Consider the following 27286-nt stretch of genomic DNA (forward strand, 5'->3'; position numbering starts at 1 on the left):
GTTTTTTGCCCCACTGCTAAGTAACTTTTAAAACTGGAATAGGATGAATTCTTTATCATCACTATCCTTCAGAATAAAATTATCAGAAAGCAACAAATAGTCCCCAAATACAATCTGATAAATCCTATTGACTACTGCAAGTTGCAACTGGTTGACTGCCAAATGCTGCCATTTTGATGTGTGAGTCTTTTGTTCCTGAAGGATTCGTTTATTTGAATGGTTTGGTGTTAGTTTCCTATTTATAGTGGCATATGTTATACCAGGGCTTCTCTGGTAGCTCAGCTGATAAGAATCTGCCTGCAATGCAGGAGACCCCAGTTCGATTCCTGGGCCGGAATCCCCTGGAGAAGGGATAAGCTACCCACTCCAGTATTCTTGGGCTTCTTTCATGGCTCAGATGGTAAACAATCTGCCTGCAATGTGGGAGACCTGGGTTCGATCCCTGGTTCGGGAAGATCCCCTGGAGGAGGGCATGGCAACCCTCTCCAGTATTCTTGTCTGGGGAATTTCCATGGACAGAAATGCCTGGTGGGCCACAGTTCATGGGGTCACAAAGAGTCGGACGCAACTGAACAACTAAGCACATGTTATACCAACAAGGTGTGCTGCTTATACATCCTTTCCTCTTGAAGAACTTCGTATTCAGCTGTGAGATGTGTAGTTAGCTGGCAGGTCCCAGCAGCAGGGCCTTCAGAATCTGCCACAGTGTCTGAGATGAGGTCTGAGCAGTGCTTAGCCAATGACTGAACATGCAGCAGTAGTAGAGGCTGCCCATTTCTGCCCAACCCAGGACTCCTTTAACGGGTACTCAATGCTCTGGAGTTGTCAGTGGGGCTGGTTGAGACGGTCAGATCAGCATCCCTGTCTGAAGCTCTGAATGCCCTCCTCCTGCTTCCTTCACTTTATATAACACTTAATAAACCTCTGGCCCTCCTAACTCCATCTCAGCATTTGTTTCTCGGAGGACCCGATGGATACACAACATATAGATGTTGTTACCAAAACAAGAAGAGTGAAAAATTCTATGCTGCATTTTGGGCCAGTGGCCAGTGAGCTACAAACACTTCCTGGGGACCGTGAACACCAATGCTAACAACTCATCATATATTGTGCGGTGATGCTCCATACTGGTATTCCTGCTCTGACTGTGTGTGTGTGTATGCTCAGTTGCTCAGCTGTTTCTGACACTTGGCAACCCTATGGACTGTAGCCTGCCAGACTCCTCTCTGTCCATGAGATTTCCAAGGTAAGAATACTACAGTGGGTTGCCATTTCCTCCTCCAGGGGAACTTCCTAACCCAGGGATGGAACCCGTATCTCTTGCGTCTCCTGCATTGGCAGGTGAATTCTTTACCACTGAGCCATCGGAGAAGCCCTCTGCTCTGAACGGGCAGTAGCAAAATCTCCCTGGGGTCCCTGGGGCCTCAAACCAGTAACCATAACCACCTCTTGGGACCCTGAGGGTTAATAAGGTCCAAATCTAGTGAGAATCCCAAAAGAGGATTAGCTTTTACTCTCTTTCAAGTGCTGTAGAAATTGGTTAAGAAAAGATTCCTCTGAACAGCAGGATGGGCTGTCTTGAAAGATATTAATTGCCGCTTCCCCATGAGATTTGGGGAATTAAGCTGATGAAAGGAAAAGCACTAATATGAAAGGGAATCTATGTAAATTCACTAATTTAAACCAATTGGCTATTTTCAAATTATGTGTTTCAGTTGTTCTGCCTCCATGGACAGGTGAAGTGCTCTATTTCAAAGTATTTACCCACTCCAAGCATTTCACTGCCTGCTGAGGGTGGAAGACAGTCGATTACACCCTTCCCAACAGGAGGAGGATGGAGGGACTCATGTTTCCTTCAGCAATAAAGAACGTGAAAACAAGATAAGGTAAACTCAGAAAAAAAAAATAGGACCATGAAGAATACATAAAAACCGGATTTCTTTCTTTCACCTAATCTATCCTGGGAATCTCTGAACTTCTTCCATGGGTTGAATCCCATGGCCAGTCATGTCAACAGAGTCCCCAATAATGCACAGGCTCCACTGCACCCTTTGGTTGGAGGCTGACCATTAACACTGTTAACAATCCCTACCTATTCACCCCTTACTCATTGGATTTCCTTGTCCTATTCCTAGGTTACATAGACTGTATTTAGAAATCAGAGAAACATTACATCCACTTTAAATTCTGAGTACAGGAGGTCATTCTATTCAAAGGAACACTGTCACCCAAAAAAAAAAAAAAAAGCCATTTTAAGTGAATCCATTTAAAATGGAACATAAATTTCATAGAAAAGAATGAATAAAAGGGTCCATCAAGACTTTCTTTTGAGAAATGAAAACAAAATTCATTAAAGTGAATTTATCTTCCATTTAATCAAATTCAGGTTATAATTGCAATTATGCTGTAATTCTTAGTGCAAACTAAAAACGAATGAAGGAACTTCCCTGGTGGTCCAGTGGTTCAAGACTCCACGCTTCCAATGCAGAGGGCATAGGTTTGATCCCTAGTTGGGGAATTAAGATCCTACATGCTGCATGGTGCAGCCAAAAAATAAATAAATAAAATAAGTAAAAAAGAATAAAGATCTATTCTTCAAAAATGAAGCATTAAGAGGGTTAATGATTTTCTTCAAAATGAAGTGATGGTAAGTATTACGGCAATTTTAAGGAAAATTTAAGCATACTTAAGGGCTTTAACATTTACCAAGGGTCTCTCACAATCCTTTGAAATCCACACCTTTCCTTTTTGAAGTACCTATCATATCACCATGTTGATTTTCCTTTTTTCAACTGTTGAATTGTTTGCCAACTCCTTTGGTCATGACTTAGGTGTGTTTTAGGAGGAGATCAATATCACTTTCATTGACTTCAAGAAATCTTGCAAATTGTGCATCAGATAAAAATTCTCACTTTGCAAGTAACTTACATTGCTTTGACACTCTTCTTTCATCTCACTAGAGGTGAGGAAGGTTCTAATGGTACAAGAGAGGAATATTTGAGAGGGCACTAATCTTGAATTAACCCATCACTAAATCAATCCTTTCTTGCAATAATGAACTTTCTTCCTTTTATAATTCCCTAATTTCCAAGAACCAGTTAGAGAAATCACAGATAGCCAGGACGTTTTCAATTAGTCCTTAAAGCTGCTATACGTTCTTTCAGGTGTAGGATGTTAAATTGAAAACATTTTTACCAACAATCTAGAGTTACTGAGTCTTCCTAACGTCAGTGGCAGAGCCAAGGAAATGGCTAAAGTTAGCCTAGTCTATGGACCACACTGCAGTACTGATCCCCTGCGCAGAATGAATTAAAGCAGAGAACATTAGCAAAGAAAACAGAAGGTATATTTCTACCCTCAACCATGATGAAAACTCACTGTGGCCTTGGCAAAGTCACTTAACTTTTCTGGGCTTTGATTGTCTCTGTGGTCTTGTACAACAGGAGACAGTTATGGTTACTGATTTGGGGCCACAAAGATACCAGGAAGATTTTGCTACTACCAGTTCAGAGAGCCGATATACCAATTTGGGTGATAATCCAGTACCGAAACTGAATCATCGGTATCAAATGGTCAAGGTGCCCAGGAAATGACTACAGTTCACTGACCATTGGCTTAAATGGCAATCAGTTCATGTTATTGCTCTATCATTCCCTGGGACCTCGTACCCCAATCCCAATGCAACCCCCACATGTTGTCAGGTATGAGCGTGGTTTTGTCAGAAGGGAATTACAGACCATCAGATACACCTTTCTACCTCACGCACACCCTCCAGTCCACTCTTTCACTCTATCTTTTTTTTCTGCCTCATGCATCAGAGGGACAAGTTTCCTACTCTTAGAGGGCGACCCTACCAGCTGGCTGTTAACCTGCTGGGGTGCTGACTTCTTAGGCTTCTCTCCTTCTTTCATCACTAGTATCATCAGTCTCTTCCTCTGCACTAACTCAAGCAATCGTGGGTACCTGAGACATCATCTATTTGGAACCAGCACTGGATGCTTGCCTCTCTTCCTTCACTTCTCTGAAAAGCAGAAGTCTCTTCTTTAAGCATGGGTACCTCACTGACACCTCCAAGTACTCTTTCTCCTCTGTTTTTAAAAGGAAGCACAGATGTCCTACATTCTATAAAAATCTTTATTTGATACTGTATTGAATCTAATGATCATCTTATTTCCTTCCTTCTACACACGGCAACCTTTTTAAAACAAGTCATCTCCATCTATCCTCTTCTTGCTACCACCCCCACATCCCCTGCTCAGAATCTGTTGCAGGGATCACTCTATAAATAAATTTCTCACTGAAAGGTCACCAACTCTTTTATAATCATGAAATCACAGACTCTGTACATTTTAGAAGACATTTTTGACATTTATTCCAAGTCTCCCATTTTATAGATGAAGAAGAACACATGCACAGTTTCATAGGACCAGAAGTCTCATTTGCCTTGATGCCCCTTGCAGAATTTGGTATTGTACACTTTTTCCTTTTTCCGAACAATGTAGGTTAATAATAAAAATCTTGTCAATCTGATTTTTTTTTTCTTATCAGCTCAAAGAGGTGGCCTGAACATTTACTGAATATACCTTAGACACAAAGACAAGATGACTATTCACACGTGCTTGTTTCAATCCAGATTCTTCGGTGAAATCTCTATCACCCTTTACCTACCACTGTACTATCACCAGGCTTCAAGTTACTTTCAAGCTATTTTTGTAATCATCAGAGGCTCTTGTTATTGCTGGAAGAATTCAATAGAAACGTATTTAAGTCTCCTTCCTGTGGAGTTGAGCTGCTTATTCCTTAGTAAAAAATAACTATATATTGCTCTTCTACTATAAATGAAGATATTCATTTGGTTAAATGGTGACTGTAGTAACTAAAATACCTTACTGTCAAACATTTTTCTCCTTTCTTTGAAAGGAAAGTGCATCATTTTTCACTGCCAAGAAGTTTCTCAGATATAGAAAAAGTAAAGAAAATAAGTCATCATTACCCACCAGAACAGAGAGATAATTTGAAGAAGAAAAACTGACTTCTCTTCCTGCTTTACTTCGGGAAAAACAGCCTGGCTCTGTTCTCAAATGGTTTGGGGATACTGGCTATTTCTCAAGGTTCTCAAGATATTGGTCCAGGGAACTATATCCTGAGGATGCGCAGAAATGATAGTGAGCAAGTTTTAGGCTTCCCCACTGGCTCAGCGGGTAAAGAATCTTCCTGCAATGCAGAAGACACAGGAGACGCAGGTTCGATACCTGGGTCAGGAAGATTGCCTGGAGGAGGAAATAGCAACCCACTCCAGTATTCTTGCCCGAAAAAATCCTATCGACAGAGGAGCCTGGTGGGCTACTGTCCAAATGGTCACAAAGAGTTGGACATGGCTGAGAGACTAAACACACATGTTTTAGACATTTCTGTAGCATCGAGTCTCCAGATACAACAAGTGCAGGTAAAACAGTTTTAATGGAACGGTCAGCTTTTTGTGTAAATGCAATAGAACAGCCTTATTTAAAATCTCAAAGTCATTATGGTCAATTTATGTGGAAAATATATCATTCAGTTTTACTCCTCTTATTCCTTTTGTAGCAGGCAGCAATCAATAGCCTCACTGCTTTTTAATTACTAAAAAGAGAAGCTACATGAAGCAGCTGGCATGATATTTATTTGATGTTGATAACAGTAAGCCAAAGTTTTATTATATGATATATATAAAATACATAAACAGAAATATAATATATTTAAGATAAATATATAAATATCTCACATAGATATTTATAGTTGATAAATAAGATACATATTTATATATATTTTAAAAGATACAAATAAGATATATATGATAAAGTACATATATATTACATCTTTACCAAATATCTACTTATCTATCTTTCTATATATCTCACATACACAGCAGAGCATCACTTTATTTCACTTTTTTTGTGAGTAAAAAGTAGGCTAGAAGATAAAAATAAGCAGTGATCTTAGTTGTGCATTCAGTTATTTTCAGAATAAGGCAATCTTTTGTCATCCTCCCCAAATCTTTGAAGGATGGGTAGAAATCAAGTTAAAAAGAAAAAGAGAACAGTCACAGGTCAGTATGTCTGGTAAAGGCCACCCAAGTCTAGTCCTCTACCCTCTATGTCTGAAAGAGGGCTTGTCCCAAATACTAGCTGCAGGGTAGCATGCAGGGCACACATATTATGTAGGGGGATTAGTTAGGATATGTAGGCTCATGAGATGAGGGAGCTTAAGTAAGCATTACTCTGGCATTCAGAATATTTCTCCTTGATTTTGGGAGGAAGAAAATAAAAAGAATGATAAGCTATTATATTGAAATAAGTAAACAAACTACCTGCCTGCGGGGAACACATTGATGAAAGTGAATTCTGAATTAAGACTTGGAATAAATAAAAACTTTATTGTCAAGTCAATCAGCAGACTTCACAGCAGAGGAGCACTGGGCACACAAACGGGGACTGTGACGTGGTCCCAGCCCCCGTGGGACTCGCTGCTGAGCGGAGAAGGGCGACGAGGAATTAAGGATCACCAAACACTAGAACAGAACAGTGTTTCAGGAGAACACAGAGCAATTGCTACTGAGAGTAGGGGACTCAAACATCTAATTAGATTTTTGAGTGAGGTGAAGAGGACACAATTTAAAACAAATGCAACCCTTCAGCTAGTAGAGCAAAGGGGGTCGAGCTCCATGAATAATTCGCTACTAAGAGATGGTCAAGCGCTGTTCCTTTTGTACTTTGTCGATGCACTTGAACCTATTTTGTGAAGCACCTGACTTATTTCTGGAAGATATTACAGACTTAATATAAGAAAGGGTCTTCACCCTTTTTAATAAAGTGCTGACTTTGCAAACTATGCTCCTAACATCAGCCAGTGTTCTGAAGAGAAGTAATTTAAGAGACTTGTACACAAAGAAAAACTCCTTCACTGCTTCATGTTAGCCCTTGAATTGACTGATTGGGATGTGTTCACAGGCTACTTTGAATAACACCTTAAAGTATTCATTGCTTTATCAGGGTGTTTGCCCTTCAGTAGCAGACAAAAGACAGAACACCCTTACATATCCACAGAATAAGAACCAGTAAAATGTGGTGGGCTAAAATCCTGATTAATGGAAATACTCTAGTTAACTTAATGATAACCAGAAAATTTTCCTTATTTTGGTTTGTTCATTTATTATTAGTCACCTGGCATAAAAAAAAGTCACTGAAAATATTTTACTAAGTTTTGATGGTTCATAGTGATGTATTGCTTCAATACACTAACTATGATTGCAGAGAACAGGTGAGAAGACAGGAGACTTATTTTGGAGGCTGTTTGAATAGCCCTGGAGGCTATTTGGGGAAATAATCCTCAATATTTCCTTATTTTAGTACCAGATACTACTGGGCAATAGGATTACGTTACTAGACTATTCCATTTTGCAAATACATTTTTATTACACTTACATTTCAATTCAGTAGACAATCTAAAAATGTTAAGTAACTAAAATAGTACTTCTTTATCTCTCAGAATTCAAAAACACCTGGAATTGTTTCAGTCTGGCTATTCTTCTGTGCCATTAAAAAGCAGAATGTATTCAGAATCATTTCTTCAAACATGTTTTAATAAATATTTCAATGAATGGTCCATACTAAATTTCAACAACTACTGAATATATAGCTCATAGGTCACAATACAATGTATTAGCAACCAACAAATCAAATGAAATATTTATACCCTGACAACTCAATTTAAAGACATGAGTTGTGATTGTGTGGATACAAAGTAGTCTAAGATACTAGTATCTGTGAAAATTAGGTGTGTGTTTACAAGCTGTCTATTGAAAAAAAAAAGGAGTCAGGACAGCTAAGTCGGGTTACTGCAAGTTGCTCTGAGTGATGTGGAGTCTGCTACGAATTTGAGGATGGGCCTTGACATAAGTCCCCAGCGGAGGCTGGAACAACTGTTCAGGGTGCTAGGACAGAATTAATTACTATGCTGGGATGGTGTTCTGTGTGCTCCTGCCCACTTTCTTTGGTGGTCCCATGGATGGAGGAAACGTGCTCTGTTTGTTTTTCCTATCTGTCTTTCTCTTGGATGGTTGCCCTTTTCCTATGCTGCCCTGGAACCTCTGGACAACGTCTTCTCTTCGTGCTTCAATAATGAAGAGCCATGTCACCACATCCCCCACTCACCACTTTCCCCACCAGACTTCAAGTCAGCCTGTAGTTTCAGTATATCTACATGTTCTGCGATTTTCCTTATATATCTTTAAATCTTGTATTTCCAACTTGTTGACATTTAGCATTCCTAATTAAGCATTTCTGTCTTATTATCTGCTGTGGACAATGGCAGCAGTTAAACAATTGCATGATTCTGCTTTTATAAGTCTGTCTGAGCAAAATAATTTGATGGCTGGAATGCTCCCTTGCTTTTAAAAGCTACTAAGTCATTGCCAGCTTCATCTTTCTGGATTGGCCAATTCTGTATCATAAAGAAAGATGCACTATGGGCTACAGAGTCTTAGTTATGACTGCTCCAAACTACATGGGAAATTCTAAAATCTTATTTATTTATTTAACAAGTATTTATTGACAGTTTTGCAGTGTTGAGCATTCCTGGGCTCATGACCTAATGAATACCTATACCCTCTAACACTCTTTTTCTGCCTGACATACAGCTGGCTCACGGTGAGTGCACTGAACAGATCTGTAAAGAATAAGTGGCTCTTTGTCTAGAAAGAATTTGAGAAGTTCTTGCCCCCTTGCCCTAAAGACATGGAAAGTTAAACAATAATACATGGTAAGATATACACCCCCCCCACCCACCCAAGTAATAGAGATGACTCTAGAGATGTGGGTGATACTGTGGTTCTCTCTTTTTGGCTACACTGCTATCCCAGAAGTGATAGTCAGAGGCAAGGACGAAGTTCTGAAAATGAAAGGACACAGGGTGGCCTCCACTGACAAATGGCAAAGAGCCCTGTTACTGGGACTGTGGAGGGAGGGCTTCTCAGAAGCTTCGGATTCTGGTCTAGATTGGGAAGCAGGCAATGGGCAGTCACAAGCTGGTCCAAAGCTGAACTCAGGATGGTGACAAGCGGCTTAGCATGAACACAGTGGCCGGTTGGCAGAGACCCAGAGACCAGAGACAGGAAGGTGAGGGTAGCTGGAGCAGATCATTAGCTGGGTAAAAGACTGCCCTTCATTGTAACACAAGCAAATGGATCACAGCTGATATGGGTTCTTACAAAACATCACTCTCAAATATGTGAGACCCTTGATTAAATTTTCAAATCCCTGGCCCTGGCATTAGACTTTATTACCATACTCAGATATTTAAAAAACAGATAAAATGGCCATGCTGAATTTTTTCCATAGATGGTATATAAACACATTTTATAACACTTTGAGAGAATAATTTCTTTGGTCTTTTGCTCCTTCTCCCAGTAAAAGGCTCTGAGCAGTGATTGGGAGGCAGGGAGGGGTCACTTAAGACATTAATTCTGTGTAGAAAGTGTTATTAGGATACCACATTTTTTTGTTGACTCAAATCACAAAAAGAGAAAAGCTTACTGAATTGAGAGCATATTCTGCATCTCCTATACTCACACATAATATTAAAGAATATCTGCATGCTTTTTACTTAGTGTAGTCCAAAGACTACCTAGACTAACACTTCTTAGTCACTTTTTAGTTTTTTAGAAGTCTTAGTCATTTTTAAGACCTAAGTCGCCTTAGTCATTTTCTGGAAGTCTTTCTCCTAAGACTTCTAAAAAAAACACCCAGAGGCTGAATATATTTAATATACCACTTCCCACACTCATCAGACTAATTCTTAATGGTCTTGCCCAAGAGTTGGCAAACTTGTTCTGTAAAGGATTTTTACGATTAGCAAGTCATACTCTCTTTCCCAACGACTTAAACCAATGTAACAGAAAGCAGTCAAGGGCAATATGCAACAGATGGACAAGGCCATGTTTCAATAAAACTTTATTTATAAAAGTAGGCAATTTGTCTTAAAGGCCACAGTTTGTTGATTCTGGTCCAACCCTTCAATCTTAAAGTTATATTAAAATTATTATGTTTACATGAAAAGAGCAAAACATCTCAAAGATATTATTTCTATTCAAGTCTACCCCACTTTATGAAGGTAGTAACTGATATTAGTATATGTAAATATTATTAAAAACATACCAAAATACCTAGTAGCCAAAAGACTTTAGGTTTCATCCTTTATCTTTCCAATATAGTTAACACAGACCAGCATCAAGGAAAATTTCAGAGAAAACCTGTCAAGAGATTCTAGAAAAAAAACAAAAACTCAGCTTGTCCAAATTTGTGATCCCCAAAATGAATCTTTCCAGATATTCAGAAAAGCATATAAGCCACACTACTTTGGTAAACTGTGTTTTGAAAAATAAATCAGAGAAGATGGTATTCTCACATGCATCTACATGAATTTCAAATCTTATTATGGAAAACAGTAAAAGAATGATCTAGGCTCCTTGTAACTTTTTTTCTTTTTAATTGCAGAGACTTTCAGAGAGTGCAAATCAGCAAATGATTTCCCTACTTTACGGATAGAAAGCCACAGAAAGTAACATTCTGAGAAGCCACATGCTTCTGCTGGAACAGCAGAGACCACCAGAGGTACATATTTGACTCTAACTTTCCTGTAGTCAAGGGCTTGGCATTTGGTGGGAAATGGATGAGGATATGGAAAGTCAACATTAGGCCATACGAAGAGGCTCTGGTCATTGTGGTATGCCCATTCTTGGCTTGACAATGATTTGTCAATCTGTCCCTTGCAGAAAAGAACTAGCCTAACCTATACTTGCATTTTGCGAGATTCTGTGCAGAGCAATATTTACTTCTGCTGGCTCAGGATAGGTATAGTCACTTCAGATTTGAGAGACCATGGCAACCCAGCTTATGCCCATTAATACCAGCTCACAGAGAACTGAGAACGGATAAAGCAAGGTATTTTGCATCTCATAATTGGAAACAGCATTTAAGAATTTTATTTCAAAAGTATCTACGGTTATGTTTCCTTAGTCTAGACTAGTTGAAGGTTATCAAGTGTATAAAAATTTCTGACCACTTGGCCATAATGGGAATTTCCATGTCTAACAGTAATATAATATCTTTTTAAAAAGGTTTAATAGCTATAAAGTACTTTATAATTATAGAACACTTCTACAAATACTATTTCATTTGATCCTTAATAATTCCTGGTAAGGTAGGCAGAATAATTACTACTATTTTTCTCTGATGAGGCCACAGATGCACAGAAGCTATGCACCTGGTCTTCCCACAAGCAGTGAGGAGGAGAACCGTGACTCAAAGCCAGCAGTCTCTCTGCTGACTGCACCATGCACCTTCCCTCTCAGGATCTTTGTGTCTTTGCCTTTTTCGATACCAGATTTCTAATGTATGGCCAGAAGATGATAATGCTTACAGTGTAGTGTCTTGGCTGGAGCAGAATAAAAGGGACAATCATTTAAAAATGATTCTTTTTTTAATGCAACAACTACCAAAAATGTATCTCATCAACAGCTTTATGGCCTAATCCTTAAATAACATAGTACACTGTATTGTAGGAAGGACAATTAGAACTTGCCGAATTAAACTGATGTCAGGAGACCAGAGTCCAGAGAGACTGGGTAAATCACTGACTAAATGAGTTTCTTTGTATAATAAGAAAGAAACTGCACCTATCTACTTCACAACAAATTAAGGTGCTCAACTAAGACAACAGATGTGAGACCATATTATTCAGCCATAAAAAGGAATGAAACTGTTTGTAGAGATGTGGATGGACCTAGAGTCTATCACACAGAGTGCAGTAAGTCAGAAAGAGAAGAATAAGTATTGTATATTAACACATATATATGGAGTCTAAAAAAATGGTACAGATGAACCTATCTGCAGGACAGGAATAGAGTCACAGATGTAGAGAACAGATTTGTGGACACAGTAGAGGAAGGAGAGGGTGGGATGAGTTGAGAGAGCAGCATTGACATATATACCCTACATGTGTAAAACAGATAGCTTAGTGGGAAGCTGTGTATAGCCCAGGGAGTTCTGCTCAGTGAGGGAGGAGGTCAGAGGGAGGTCCAAGACGGTATATGTAAACACAGAGCTGATTCACTTCATTGTACAGCAGAAACTAACACAGCATTGTAAAGCAATCATACTCTAATAAAAAAAGAATTGAAATGTATCTAGTTCACTCAACAAATATTTACTGAGTAGCCACTGTGAGCAACGCATTGTGACTGATGCTGTGAGACTGAGCACAATTTAACTCCATGCAGATTAAAACCAAAGCTTCATGAAACACTGAAAATTGTTAAGAACTTCAGGGACCACACACAAACGGAGTTGAGGAAAGACAGATGCAGATCAATGAACATAGTAACAGCTTATAAGGATGGAAAAGCTTACTCTCAAAAAGGACCAAATCAAAGATTGTCCAGTTGCTAAAACACATAGACTTTTGAGTAGATGTAGTAATGTGACTCTTGCCTAGAGAATCTCATGGACGGAGGAGCCTAGTAGGCTGCAGTCCATGGGTCGCTAAGAGTCGGACACGACTGAGCGACTTCACTTTCATGCATTGGAGAAGGAAATGACAACCCACTCTGGTGTTCTTGCCTGGAGAATCCTAGGGACGGGGGAGCCTGGTGGGCTGCCGTCTATGGGGTCGCACAGAGTCGGACACGACTGAAGGGACTTAGCAGCAGCAGCAGCAGCAGTAATGTGAACCACACAACCAATTTCAAAGAATTAGCATGAGATAAAACAATGCAAGAATATAAAAAATTTTTAATACTGATTACATGTTAAATTCATATAATTTGGATATAATGAGTTAAATAAATAAATAAATAAAGCTCAACATTCAGAAAACTAATATCATGGCATCCGGTCCCATCACTTCATGGCAAATAGATGGGGAAACACCGGAAACAGTGCCTGACTTTATTTTGGGAGGCTCCAAAATCACTGCAGATGGTGATTGCAGCCATGAAATTAAAAGACGCTTTCTCCTTGGAAGGAAAGTTATGACCAACCTAGATAGCATACTAAAAAGCAGAGACATTACTTTCCCAACAAAGGTCCATCTAGTCAAGGCTATGGCTTTTCCAGTGGTCATGTATGGATGTGAGAGTTGGACTATAAAGAAAGCTGAGCACCGAAGAATTGATGCTTTTGAACTGTGGTGTTGGAGAAGACTCTTGAGAGTCCCTTGGACTGCAAGGATATCCAACCAGTTCATCCTAAAGGAGATCAGTCCTGAGTGTTCATTGGAAGGACTGATGTTGAAGCTGAAATTCCAATACTTTGGCCACCTGATGCGCAGAGCTGACTCATTTGAAAAGACCCTGATGCTGGGAAAGATTGAGGACAGGAGGAGAAGGGGATGACAGAGGATGAGATGGCTGGATGGTACCACCGACTCAATGGACATGGGTTTGGGTGGACTCTGGGGGTTGGTGATGGACAGGGAGGCCTGGCGTGCTGCGATTCATGGGGTCGCAGAGTCGGACACGACTGAGTGACTGAACTGAACTGGAGTTAAATAAAACATGTTATTTAGTGGATATCACCTGTTTCTTTTACTTTTTTAATGTAACTACTAGAAAATTTTAAATTACAATGAAGCCTGAATTATATCACTAATTCTGTTGGACCGTGCTGTTCTAGAAGACTGCATTATGGCCAAAAAGGAAGTCTGGGCAATGCATGGTTCTGACAAGGCTAATTGTGGTGTATGCCATCTTTGTGAGGCATGGACCAAAGATACAACACAGAATGAGCCAAGTATCATCAAACCCACAAATAACAAAAATTCTGATGGCTCACATGGGAACACAATTATAGTTGGGAGGAACCTGCAAGGTATTACTGGTGATTCCAAAGTAAATGGGTTCAAAACTAAAAGAAGTGAGGGCATAAAAATCATTCTGTTTCTCCTTCCAGCTAAAGCACAAATATCTGAAGGAGAAATAAGTCTATGAAACGCTTGTTAGAACTGAAGACCAATCTAGCTCCAGCACTTTCCCTTGACCAATGACTATTTCACACACATATTTGAAAAGACCCTGATGCTGGGAAAGGTTGAAGGCGGGAGAAGAAGCAGACGACAGAGGATGAGATGGTTGGATGGCATCACCAACTCAATGGACATGAGTTTGGGTAAACTTCAGGAGTTGGTGATGGACAGGGAGGCCTGGCATGCTACGGTTCATGGGGTCGCAAAGAGTCGGACACAACCGAGCGACTGAACTGAACTGAATTGATACTCTATCTAGAATCATGCTTTACTTGGCTGACAGAGCTCCTTAGTGCATGCAAACAAACTGGTTAATATCAACAATCCACTTACATTCCTTATACCCAATAAATGTTCAGAAAATAACTGATAATCTCTACATCCCACACAATTATCAACCAGAATACTGAAGGGACCTGTAGGGATTCAAGTGCCCCAAGAGAGGCCCTTGTCTTACTGAATTCTCAGCACCCAGCCCAGTACTAGTGACACAGTAAGTGCCCAGTAAATATTTGTTAAATACACAAAAAGTCGTAGTATATTAGAAGGTAAAAGTCCACATCTATATGGAAAGGGCAGGAACCAGAAATTTTAGACTGGTGAGCACTTAGAAATGAAGAGCCAGGAAGGAGCCAGCAGAGGCCACCAAAAACCAAGCCACCCAGTTGGGCCGTGAATCTTTTTCTGCCCAACACCACATGTGCAGAACATGAACTTAATGTTCACGAGACCTTTGACAAAGTCTTTTACAACAACTTTTAAAAATATAGAGAAATAGCAGGCCTAATGACAAAGCAGTTATAAGACAGTAACGAACAGAAAATCATAAAGACAGACTGGTGGTTGAGAGATGGAGGTCAACGTGAAGAAATTTTTCAGTAGTGTACACAGGAGTCCCTCTGGGTCAACATTTGCTTCAGTGAGTGGGGAGAAGCGTGAAAGGCATGTTTGCAAGTAACATAAAAGTAGCAGGGTAAGTGTAGCAGTGGATATGGTTCAGAAGATCCTTATCAGGCCTGAATATCGAAAAGAACACGATGAAATCTAATAGAAATAAATGTAGGTGGTCTGATTAGGTATGCAAATAAGTCAGAATTAGAAATAAAAAGAAGAGATAAACGTAAGATGAAGGCGATCTAGTCTGGCAGCAGCTCAGCTGTTTATCAAGATTGCCTGCCGAATGCTAATGCAGAGGCAAACTGCCTCAGAAGAAACGCAGTTCTAGGTACAGCTTTCTGTTAGTGCTTTTACATTTTGTATCAGCTAGTCCACACTCAGAACATTGTGACAACAGGAATTCTGAGGAACAAACAAAGGAGAACAACAAACAGGAATAACTGAAGGGATTAGAGATGCTTTTGAAGGGAAAGCCCACAGGTGATGTAGTAGAAACCCTCACATTCTTAAGAGTTTTCAGTCAGAAGTCGTTGGGTACACTTTGTCTGTTTTCCAAAAGGCACTTTATTGAGGAAGGGTAGGAGTCACAGATCTTTTTTAGAATCTAATAGAGCCATGGGTCCTCCCCCTAGGAAAAAAAAATGTACACACATATGTTTTATAAACGGTTTCAGGGGGTTCTAAATCAGATTAAGAACCCTTAGTTTAGAAATTCTAAGGACCCAGGTTTCTGTTTTATATAAAAAATTATTTCTCCCTTGGCCTCTAAAGCAATACTCCTGATGAGGAATTGAGAGAATTCCTACCCTGGGCAGAGGGGTGGGACAGGGGTCTGGAGCCATTCACCTGTGGTGTCCCTCACAATTTTAGGAGTCACTAATCTGAAAGGAATTTTTGAATTGTTTCACAGTTTTAAGGCAAACACTTAAAACACTTTTTATTGTCATTCACCTTCCTATTTTAAATACTCTCAATGCCCATTACACTCTAGTAATTGAAACAGGGTCAAAACAAAGGTCATCCAAGCACTCACATTGTTTATGCGACATACCTGACAAGGACTTCACTCACTAGGTGCCCAACCACAATGGCAGCAGGCGTACAGAAATTATTTCCTGTCCCCAAGCAATAAAGTATTTCTCTCACAAGCTGCTTTTTGAAAAACTTGACTGCACAAAGGGCTGAGGTATCGGGAAACCTATAGTGTTTGCAATGTTATAAGCTCTTGGTTTGCATTTCTGGTTATGAGGATTTTTCATTTCTGGTTATGAGGATTTTTCTAAGCAGCTGGCTTATGTTATCATCACAGGACATACCCATGAGTTATCTCATTAGCAGCATTACATAATTTCTATATTCTGAGTTTATCTTCTTGGTATCTCATTGCTGTCTAAACCGGAAGAGCTTTTTCACATTAGCTAGAAAGGAGGAGATACAGCTCAGCTTTAATTCTATCCTTAAAAGATAGAATGAAAGCAAATGTAAGTCCTTAATACTGATGCTTACTTTTTAAAAACTAGGTTCTCAGAAATTCTAAGCAGGATAAGCTTTCTGTTATTCTTTTGAGAAATTTTTCCTGGATTTTCCTCGACTTTCTTTTATTTAAATTCCTACCCCTAGTTCTGCTCATAATCTTGAAAGAGCTCCAATCCTGAAATAACTATAGATACGTTATAGTCAAGATTACTTAATGTTTACTACCTACAATCATATGAAACTATTATAATGAGTTTTATAAATGCTTCTGCCAACACAGGGTGCTGCTGCCGGGAGGCAATTTTCATAACAAGTAGGTGTCTGAAAGGGCTGTGAGTCTCAAGGAGAAGGTGTGTGTGTGTATATGTGTGTGTGTGTGTGTATGGGGTGAGATTGATTTGTCTATGGAACCTCAATGATAGATGCTACTCACTTAAAAATCCCAATTTTATCTTTATAATGTTTCTATTGGACTGAAAAGGTATCACTGAAGCCCTTCATTTCTCCACTTTCTCCCCTTTCCATTGCTGTAATTTCCCATTCATATCAATTTCCCCAAATAGAATAAAAAAAAAATCTATCAGTGGTAGACTTTAAGTGAAATGGAGGAATATTATTTTTTTAGAAATAATAATTCCATAAAGATTAATGACAGTAGACCTATTTTCTATACAAGAGATGGTCATATTTCATCAAAACCTGTCATATAGCTCTCAACCAAAGAAAAGACATCCAGACGGTAAGGGGCCACAGAGAATTTTAAGGGTTACTTTTGAGTTATACTTTTCATTTGCTTTAGCTATAAATGCAGCCAATGAGAATTATATAGGATAGTGGTCCTAAAATTTGAATGCAGCAGTCATCAGGAAGGCGTATCAAAATCCAGTTTGCCAGGCCCCACACCCCGAGTCTGTGATTCAGTAGGTCTGGGGTGGTGGGGCCCCAGAGGTTGCATTTCTAACAGGTTCAGAGGTGATTCTGCTGCTGTGGCTAATAGTCCAGGAATAATCCTTGGTGAACGACTGGTACAGGAGGATCCCGGATATCTAACTGGTTGCAACGCCATACTTCCTTTCTTAATGCAAACTTTCATGGCTAAGGTTTTTGCATCATACTTTAGGATTGGAGCCTAAAATGGCTGGCAGCTTCCTGTGGCTTAAGAACCTACGTAAGCCACATCCTTCTCTAACGATCCTGTAGAAAGTATTAACAAAGAAGACAACTCCCTTCTGGAAGAAAAAATCAAGCTGTTTCCTGAGTCTCTCCCTCACTTTCTTTAAACTTCTTACTAAGTATCTGGAGTAAAATTCAACAGGAAAATGTTTAAAACCTATTCTGGATGGGGTGGCCTTAGCAGAAAGAAGATAGGCACACTTACCAGAGAGGAAATACGCCCAGTCGTGTGGTGATAAAAACCATTGCAAACATAACAAACAGGAGATCACAAATTTTCTGAAACTTGGCATAATTTGCCATTTTGGCAGCCTATGAAAGGAAGGGATGTGAAAGATTAATTGAGTTAAACTGATAAATGAAAAGCTTCTTTCAATATGTATGAGTCTCCTTTAAGATATAACTTACCAGATGCATAAAACTGCCTGCTACTTTGAAATGTCATGCATCATGCATCATATTTATAAATTACCCATAAGTCAAGTGAAATGCAGTATTAGCCATAAGTAGAACTACTGACTGTTACAGATTTAATAAAATATTCAGCAACCTGAAAAATTCAATTATATGGTTGACTTCAGGAAAACAGAAAAATAAGAAATTCTTGCATTACAGATAATATTAGCAAGCCAAAGACACCAAAACAGGAATTTGGCATAACAGGTCAAAATAGAAAGTGCTAGATAATCCTTTAAACCTTTAATGAATTCCAAATACTAAGGTCACAAACTTTATAGACAATATATTGAGCCTTCCTGTACTTTTTCCTCCTTCATACTCAGAGTTATAGGTTTTTCTTAAACAGGTATAAGGAGGTCTCTGGAGACAGTTTCTTGTGTTATCCTCACAAATTTAGAAATGAAGAATGTGTCAAGATGATGTTATCTCAGTGCATCCATTTAGGTATCATTTTCAAATTTACATTATTGGGTCCTTTTCTAGATGAAAGTCACTGATGTTCAGAATGTCTATGAGAAGTACACTAATAATTTATGGTAGTGATTTAAGTGACCAATTTTTATATTGTAAATTAGTCGAGGAAAGAAATACATCCCTTTCTCTACCATTTACTTTTTATAGATGATTCTAAGTAAGAACAGGTGACACTGAAAACATAATTGTGCTTGATTACCTCTTTTTACATTTTCACATATAATTCACAGTACCCACACACTGGGTTATAAACTGAAAATGTATTTCAAATTCATGACATTATTTTCTACTTCTTGTAAAGTTAAATTAGCTGAGCCAGACTTGAAAGGATTGTTGACAGTATCCATAGAAGCTATAATTTAAGATCTTTAAGTAAAATATGAAGCTATGAGAGAAATACATTCCTAAAAGGAAATATCAATATCTATTAAGTGAGTGGAAGCCAGGATTATGAACCTTTAATTTCATGAATACTTTGTATGTAACATCACAACTTATACTAAAGGAACAAAAAAAGCACCTTCTGTCTCCTTTTGGCTATGTAAACCATGTAGTTTTTCTTTTATGTTCATTCACCAGTATTCAATAAAAAGCACTAAACATCAATTTTTCTGAAATGTCTAAGCCATAGATTCCACTTTGAAGAGTCAACATATCTCATTATTTGGATATTCTTAAGCATTATTTTATAATGTCAAATAGAATCCAAGGGATGAAAAACATTTCCTTTTAAACCTTTGTTTAACACATGACTTGGACTTCTGGGTTATTTTTCTTTTCTAGATAAAAGTGGTAGATGATGATTCAGCCCACATTTTCTGAATTATGGCTCTGCCAAGCACTAGGCCATCCATTTCCACAGACATAAGAGCTGGCAGATTATACAGGATTGATTTCAAAATGGTAGACTGCTGTATATGTTTCTACCTCCAAGCACACTGAGGACTTAACCACATGGTAACTGATTTTCAGGGAATTGCCTTTGTACTAATTTTATTTCTTTTAAAAAATGTGCTGAATAGAATCTAGCTTGAATCACTTAAAAATAGTGCCAACCTTTCATATGACATATCTAGCCATTAGGACTATTTTCTGTTTCATAACCTTATAGGGACCAGAGTCTTTAATGAAGTGCTGTATATACTTCAAACCTTGACTAATTGCCTTTATAGTAGATTCAATTTTATGACCTGAAATTTCTGCTTATATTGCAATAATAAATCATTATTTGAGGGCACTCCTATTTTATATTCACAGTGACAGCACAAGCTTCAAAGGGGCAGAACTGTAGGGCAAAAGGAATAAAAAAATCAGAATACAGATTCTAAGACCCATTTCTACATGGAATTTGTACTTTGGTAAGTTTATTTTTGACCAATTATGTAAGTTTCTTAGCATTAAAGTGAAAAACTGTAATTATATAACCTTACTGAGCATGTCTCTTCATGGAGGCCAATATTAAGAGTAAATACCACATCAAAATTTACTTGGGATTTCTTCTTTTGAAATATGTTTAGAAGAATTTTTTTTTCATTCTTTTTTGCTATTTTAATAATTCTAAGTGGTAATGGTTTAGAAAGTTAACTAAAGTGCAATCTATATCTTTTCAGGTGTTCTTAATATGTATATGGATAGAAAACAGTTTTCATGTAAAATTTGCAATGCATATATACTTTCACTGTAAAAATACTAGGATAATATTTAATATTAATATACATAATCTATACATATATAGGCAATAAAAACTATGACTATTAATTTCATCAGAATGGAAAACTACTAACTATAGTGAGTTATACTTACTTTCCAGATAAATCAGTGTGAAACTTGCAACATTAGAAACAAAGCCTATTCCAGTAGTAATTTTCCCATTGTGAAACATTAATTTCTTAAGTGTGGAAGGGTAAAGGTTTTCATTATTCTGTTAATAAAGAATGCTAACTTGGTGAATAGTTTTTGCACACAAATTTGTATATTAAAGTCTCACTTTCACCAATTAGACCTACAGAGAAACTCCGCAGATTCAAAGAAGTCATATAGTACCTTCTCCCAACACCATCTAGCATAGCCTAGAAGAACTGAGGATCTGAGGGATTCCTTAAATTTCAGATTTTGTACTCTTATATATGAAAAGAAAACTTTCACCTCTAGAAGAGCATCGGCTGAATCGTGGAGACAGAGGATCAGGGTCCCTACTCGGGCCATGTTGTTGACATATGAAAAGGTAATCAAGAGAATAGCTACAAGGTGGTGCAGGAACATAACGCCAAAATCCTGGGAAGCAGAAGACACAGGCATGTTAGTTAGGATTTAGCAGCATCACAGTTTTTCCATCTATTCATCCATTCATCTAATACTTCTGAGGAACCCAATGGGCCCAGCACTGGGGACACTAAAATGAGTAATATATAGTTCCTACTCTCTGAGAGTTCACCATGTCCTGGCAGAGACATGCAGGAGACCAGTGACTCTGGACAATGTGAAAAACACCAGGACTAAGGTCAGATCATAAAGGCTGTTTTGTACTAAGCCAAGGAATTTGAAGCTATGAGAAAAACTGCCATATACAATTTGTGAATGAAAAAATATTGCCTGCCATATCAGTAGACAAAGGATGTTGCAGCCATCAAATTACAGTTTCCTCTAGAGTGAGCACTGAGGAAACTCAGGATGGAAAGAGGATGCCCACCAGCAGTCAGTCACTGCAGTGTACCCTGACCGGGCACCGTGAGGAGGCTCAGGATGAGAAAGCAGAAGACACTGGCCCCAGATAGCTGAGGTGCATGTCAAAGGAATGAATGATACACATGGGAGATTCATCTTCCTATACACAGAAGAGCACCAAGTTCCTTAACTTGAGATATCTGGTTTTCTTTAATAATAATGATCTTTTGCTATTCTGACTACCTGGTCTTTGTTGTAGAAACTCCTATATATCTTGGGTCCCCCTTTGTCTCTTCGGAGTAATCAGAGTGATCTGAGATGCTATGTCCGCAGCTTAAGTCCTCAGTTTTGTCAATTTTTGGACAATAATTTTCAACTTTTAAATTGTACATTTTTTTTTCAGTTGACAGGTCTCAAGCTCAGAAAGGTATTATTTGGATTTCTACATTAGAAAATTCTTTTAGGCAGCAGTGCAGGTCCAACTGGACCACTTCTCTAACTACTAGTGGCTAGGGTTTGGCATCCTTCTCCTAGAATATGCCCAACAGAATGTTAAAATAAGAATCATAATATGTTGGCATTTCTGATGGCATTTCTACACAAATAAGCTCTGAATTTTAACTATTATCTGTCTGTAGTCATTAGAAAAAAAAAAATAACTGGCAAACATAATGGGAATTTGGCCATCCTTATTTTGATCAACTTTAAGGGAGCTGCTTCCTGGCCCATGTGAAAAGATCATCTTTCTCCAGTACTGATTTATCTCCTGACCACCTGGACACATTTATTGAAACATGGAATTTATATTGCTTGGAAAAGCTTTTACTGACACTTTTATTTAGTCTGTATTTCTCCCAGAGTAAACTTGAAGTCTCTGGGACTTCAGTGCCAAGACCAGCTCTAATGATGACGTACTTGAAACCATGGACCATTCAGAGATAAATGAGACAAAATTAGAAGCATATTATGAAATTGAGAGAGAGATAAAAAAAAGAAAGTGAGTATATGTACAGATACATACACTCTTCATTAAGTAGCTATTGATTTCACACAGTTTGGGGTCTGAAAGTTCAACTTTGATAACTTAAATGGTTCTAAAACATTTAAACAATTTTTTTTGCTTATATCCTGAAAGTAACTAATGATAATCTATCAGTAATAAAATACTGCACCTATAAGGTCCTTTTGCCATATATTTCCTTGTATACTTCCCATATTGAAAAATTCTATCATTTTAATTTATATAACTTAAACCTCTAAAGCTATGGATTCTTCTACTGTTTAAATTCCTGTGATACAGAACTCTTTAAGAATATCTTTTTATGTTTTACAAATTCAAGCTTTAAATGACACTGAGGAAGTAAAGCCAAATGGGTATATTTTTAAAAACACAATGTTTAAACGGTTCTGTATACACTTTGGTGTCCAGAGGTTACTTTTCTGCATTTATGGATAACCATATTGACTAATTACTGGGCTTCCCCAATAGCTCAGTGGGTAAAGAATCTGCCTGCACTGCAGAAGACAGGAAATGTGGGTACAATCCCTGGGTCAGGAAGATCCCCTGGAGGATGAAAAAGCAATCCACTCCAGTATTCTTGCCTAAAAAAGTCCCATGGAGAAAGGATCCTGGTGGGTGACAGTCCAAAGGGTTGCAAAGAGTCAGACATGACTGAGTGATTGAGCATACCTATTGGTTTTTTAATTTATTTTAATAAATAGCTCATATTCATTGGAATAAACAATGTATTAGTTTCCTAAATAAGGTCAGATACATTAAAAAATGAAATAGAACTATTTTTCTTATTTTCAGTTAACCTAGTCTCAAAAAGAGCTGTGTGGCATGATGGTAGATACCACTGTTGGCAGAATCACTTCTTGCATCATCAGTTCATTCTAACGCCCATAGCAGAACTACAGAATGAAGCTGTGCAAACTCCTGCTGCCTGTGGACCTATCACCATGCTCCTTCCTCTAGACCCACATTTGCATCTCTAATTAGTTCTCAGCTCATGGCGAGAGAAATGAAGACCATGCTCTGAGTTTTATCAGTGACCACATACAGACTCAACTTACGAGTTTTACCTATTTCTCTTGATTTCTCTGATGCTTTTGTAGTTATCTAGGGTCTTCCTAAAGCATTAAAGTTGAACAATACCAAAAGTGCCTTAAGCATATAATAAAAATTGCTCTGATAATGTTTCCAAAGGGAAGATGAAATTTCTTCACTCCAGGCTGTTATCAGAAATGTATTTCTGTTTCATCACCTAGAGTAATCTACCAGACAATAGCTACTTCAAAACAATGGATCAGTTAAAGTAGAGCTAACCTATCAACTGTTATTTTATACTGTCTCATAAACATAACAAATAAAAACATAGTGTTAATTCAACAGTTCAGTGAGTTTATATTCACCCATGCTGAATACATAGATTTTAAAATCTAACTAGTTGAGTACCTAACCAGAACAATACTTTCCACATTTCCCATTGCTTAGCCCAGAATGATTGCTCTTGATTCACTGAGAGGAGAGGTTTTCTCGATTTAATTTTAAAATGAACATAAATTGATTAAAACCTTATGGAGGATTAGGGCCATTTTATAATTAAGTTTCCTAATACATATCTGATATAAATGTCAATAAATAAAACAATGCCCTTGGCAATATAGCAAGGTTGCCCTAAAAACAAGAGACTTGTTTTTCAGACAAAGTTTGCTTTGTGAAGATGATTTTTGCATATAAATAACCTGGTCCTAGAAAACATTTATTATTGAGGGACTCAGAGCTATGCTCATGGCAGAAGACCAATTTTCATTATGCTGTCATATCTGTATGAATATAAAAAGCATGAATAATGGATTTTGTCTTTTACATTTCTGCTTCAGAAAGCATTATACACAATGAAATACCTTTAATAAAAGCCATGCAATCATTATTTTCTGTGTTACTCTCATCCTTTGACTGTGACGTTTCTCTGAATAGGCAGTGAATCTGGTACAAATAACAGTTTTTAAACAAATTGTCAATTTAGACTCTTTATCAACACATTGTGGGAAACCCCCATGTTCTTGTTTGTTACTGCTGGAAGTAACTGGTTTATTAATATATCTAGACCCAGGCAAGCTGCAGGAAACTCAGCATTTAGGCTGAGAATGTTTCTTCCATTTTTGGTAGCAACAATTGGGTAGAGAGACTGTGATTTCTTGTTGGCCCTCATACTGAAGACAGATCCCAAAGCCCTTATTTCAAACAGACTGGTCTGGCTGCCTGCATCAGTGGTCCCCAACCTCCTTTTGTTCTGTCAAATTGTTTCTGGGCATATTCATAGCCATTGTCAAGGGCTCCTTCTACATTCCCTGCATGATATTTACCTCAATCCCAGCCCTCATTCTAGTGGCTTCTCCTATGGTAATTATCAGAGATAGGAAAAAATATAGATATGGTCTTGACCCAAGTACAATTAGAATAAGACTAAAACGAAGAAATTGAAGGAAAAGCCATCCATTTTAATACGAGAAGCTGGGAAGAAAATGTTGGGTTTTTCCCATATTACATTTCTGAATGGCATTTAGACAACCCAGAACAGAATCTCAGTCTATCTTGTGTAGCTTCCACATCAGAAACTTGTAAGTGCAGATAAACTTCTAGTTACTTGGGATCCATCCCCAGCTGTTATTAGTACAATGAGAACAGGCATCCTTAACTCAGTTCTCCAGGGGAATTCTCTGCACAACAAAATATTAGCACTGAAGGGCCACAGGGACCAAAGTCTGATGTTCTATATGATGGAACTCCATTTGCAGTGGCCAGGCTGAACGAACAAGGCTTTAAAATAATACTGTTTTCAGAAAACACATAAATTTACCTCGATGTACTTATTTTTATGAAAGCAAAATTAACTCATTTCTTATTAAAAAAACTTCCACTACAAACAAGAAGCTTGTTCTCTAAATTCCCATTTGCTGGCTAAAGTATTAACAATTTTATGCAGCTTCTTTTGGGAATAATCTTTGTAACAAATAAAGAAAAGCATTGGTGAAGCTTCTCAAAAAAGAATTAAGAAGATCAAGATATTAACTGATGGTTAATTCAGATGTGCATGGGTGGTGAAAAATATGAAATACCACTAAAGTGCAAGACAAAGAAAAGACTCTTCTCTCTGGGATGCAAATGACAGAAGCAGCTTTCCCCAATTAAACAAATACCATTAATAAACATACTCTAACTCATGAATTGTTGTTGTTTAGTTGTTCGGTCATGTCCAATTCTTTGCAACCCCATGGATTGTGTAGCCTGTCAGGCTCCTCTTTCCATGGGATTTTCCAGGCAAGAATATTGGAGAGGGTTGCCAACTCCTTCTCCAGGGGATCTCCCTGGCCCAGGGATAGGAATCAGGTTAATACCAGGTTACCCATTTAGCAGATTTTCAAAAGAAACAGAATGAAAGAAACATAATTTGAAGCTGATTTCATTTTATGGCCACTACAGCAGTAATAGAAATCTCTCATTTCTACTTTTTTAAAAAATAGTTTTCCTATTTGAGTCTTCAAGGTGCAAAGAAATTAAAAGGGTTGTTTGTTTTTTTTTTAACAGAGTAACATGTTCTTCTTTTTCTAGAGATCAACAACGTTTCCTCATCTCTTCTCTTGGGATTGTGCAACCTGGGAATAAAACTCAGAATGTTGGGGAGCAATATGGCTGTGCAGAAAGTGGACTTCAAGCCTGTAACTTGGTATCATATAGGGAAGAGTGGCCACCCAGGCTCCACCTTCACTCCAGAATGAACACACAAGGAGTGTGTGAACTTCAGACAAAACTTACATGTGCCAAGAACAATCATAAACACTTTTCCCATTGAGCGAATATGAAGATATAACAGATACTCAAACTTTGGTTATGGATAGCTGAAGTCCTATGCATGAATATATATATTGATATATTAACATATCTCTATCTATCTATCTATCTATATTTCTCTTAAAAAGCAAAGAAACAAAATACTGTCTAGGTTGTAAAGACAATGACTGAAATAAAAGAATATTCAGAGTGATTTACAAAAATCTGTTAATTCTGATTTGCCCATATTAGGCAACTTGAAAATTATACCTTTCTGTTACCAGCCCATGATGTAAGAAGTTCACATAATATACATAAATGTAAATGTCAACCTTTGGGGTATCTGCAATCTCCCACAATTTACTTGGTTATTATATTTTTAGCTGGCCTTGAGTTTTGGCTTGCTCTAAAGAGAACTGGTTAAATGTGCCATTTAAAGAAGGGTATTTCAAATAACAAGGTTCTTCAAAAATTATAGTTGAAATTCACTTTCATTCTTATGTATAGCATCTACTCTAGTGTAAATATTTATGGGAAAATGTGGAAATGGATGAAAAAATGTGATTTGTTTGGATAATGTTTAATTATAAAGAGGCAGAGTCCTACAGGAATGATTCAATTAGCCCATTTCTGATATCAATCCATGAACAAAACGTCATTCACACAAAATCTAGAGACAGATTTATTTCTATGCTTTTTCCCCAATAGACTAGACTTCTCACTTTGGGGACTAAATATATACAGATTTAGGTCCTTGAGGGAGATAACTGTCTCATACAAACAACATTATTAAAAGAGTAAGTGCTAAGAAATTAACTGGTTAAAGACTTTAAACTTGCTATTGTTCACATTGAAATGTTCTAAAAACATGTTCTTATATGATGTGAATATCTCTCTCTGCCATTCTTAAAGATGACATCCTCACTCTTCACCAAATGGGCACATCCAGGTGACTCAACTTTGGAGCAGAGAAAGACAAACTACAGACTCCAGGCCGAATCTGGCCCTTATTTGTTTTTGGAAATAATATTTTATTAGAACACAGCAACATCCATTTGTTTAATCACTGTTTATGGCAGTGTTCTTGCTACAGTGGAAGAGTTAAGTAGTTGCAACGGAGACTGTACAGCTCTCGAGTTTAAAATATTTACTAGCTGGCCCTTTAGAAAAAAACTTTGATCACCTCCTCCTTAGAGCCACATCAAAGAGCATAATATGTGAAACAGTCTTGTAATTTGAGATATCACAATC

At 37.9% G+C, this 27286-nt stretch overlaps 1 protein-coding gene across 3 annotated transcripts in view; it reads right to left on the reverse strand.

Annotated features, from left to right (window-relative positions):
• The window catches only part of CERS6 (ceramide synthase 6), a 332610-nt gene that overhangs the window by 35608 nt on the left and 269716 nt on the right, over window positions 1–27286 (reverse strand). For all 3 annotated transcript variants that reach the window (XM_043894488.1, XM_043894490.1, XM_043894489.1), the window contains exons 7-8: window positions 20680–20808; window positions 17807–17913 (exon numbers count right to left, since the gene is read on the reverse strand). In XM_043894488.1, the coding sequence (XP_043750423.1) occupies window positions 17807–17913; window positions 20680–20808 (236 nt within the window). The remainder of the gene's footprint in view (window positions 1–17806; window positions 17914–20679; window positions 20809–27286) is intronic.

Source organism: Cervus elaphus, chromosome 33 (genome assembly GCF_910594005.1).
Source record: "Cervus elaphus chromosome 33, mCerEla1.1, whole genome shotgun sequence".
In the NCBI taxonomy this organism is placed as follows: domain Eukaryota; kingdom Metazoa; phylum Chordata; class Mammalia; order Artiodactyla; family Cervidae; genus Cervus; species Cervus elaphus.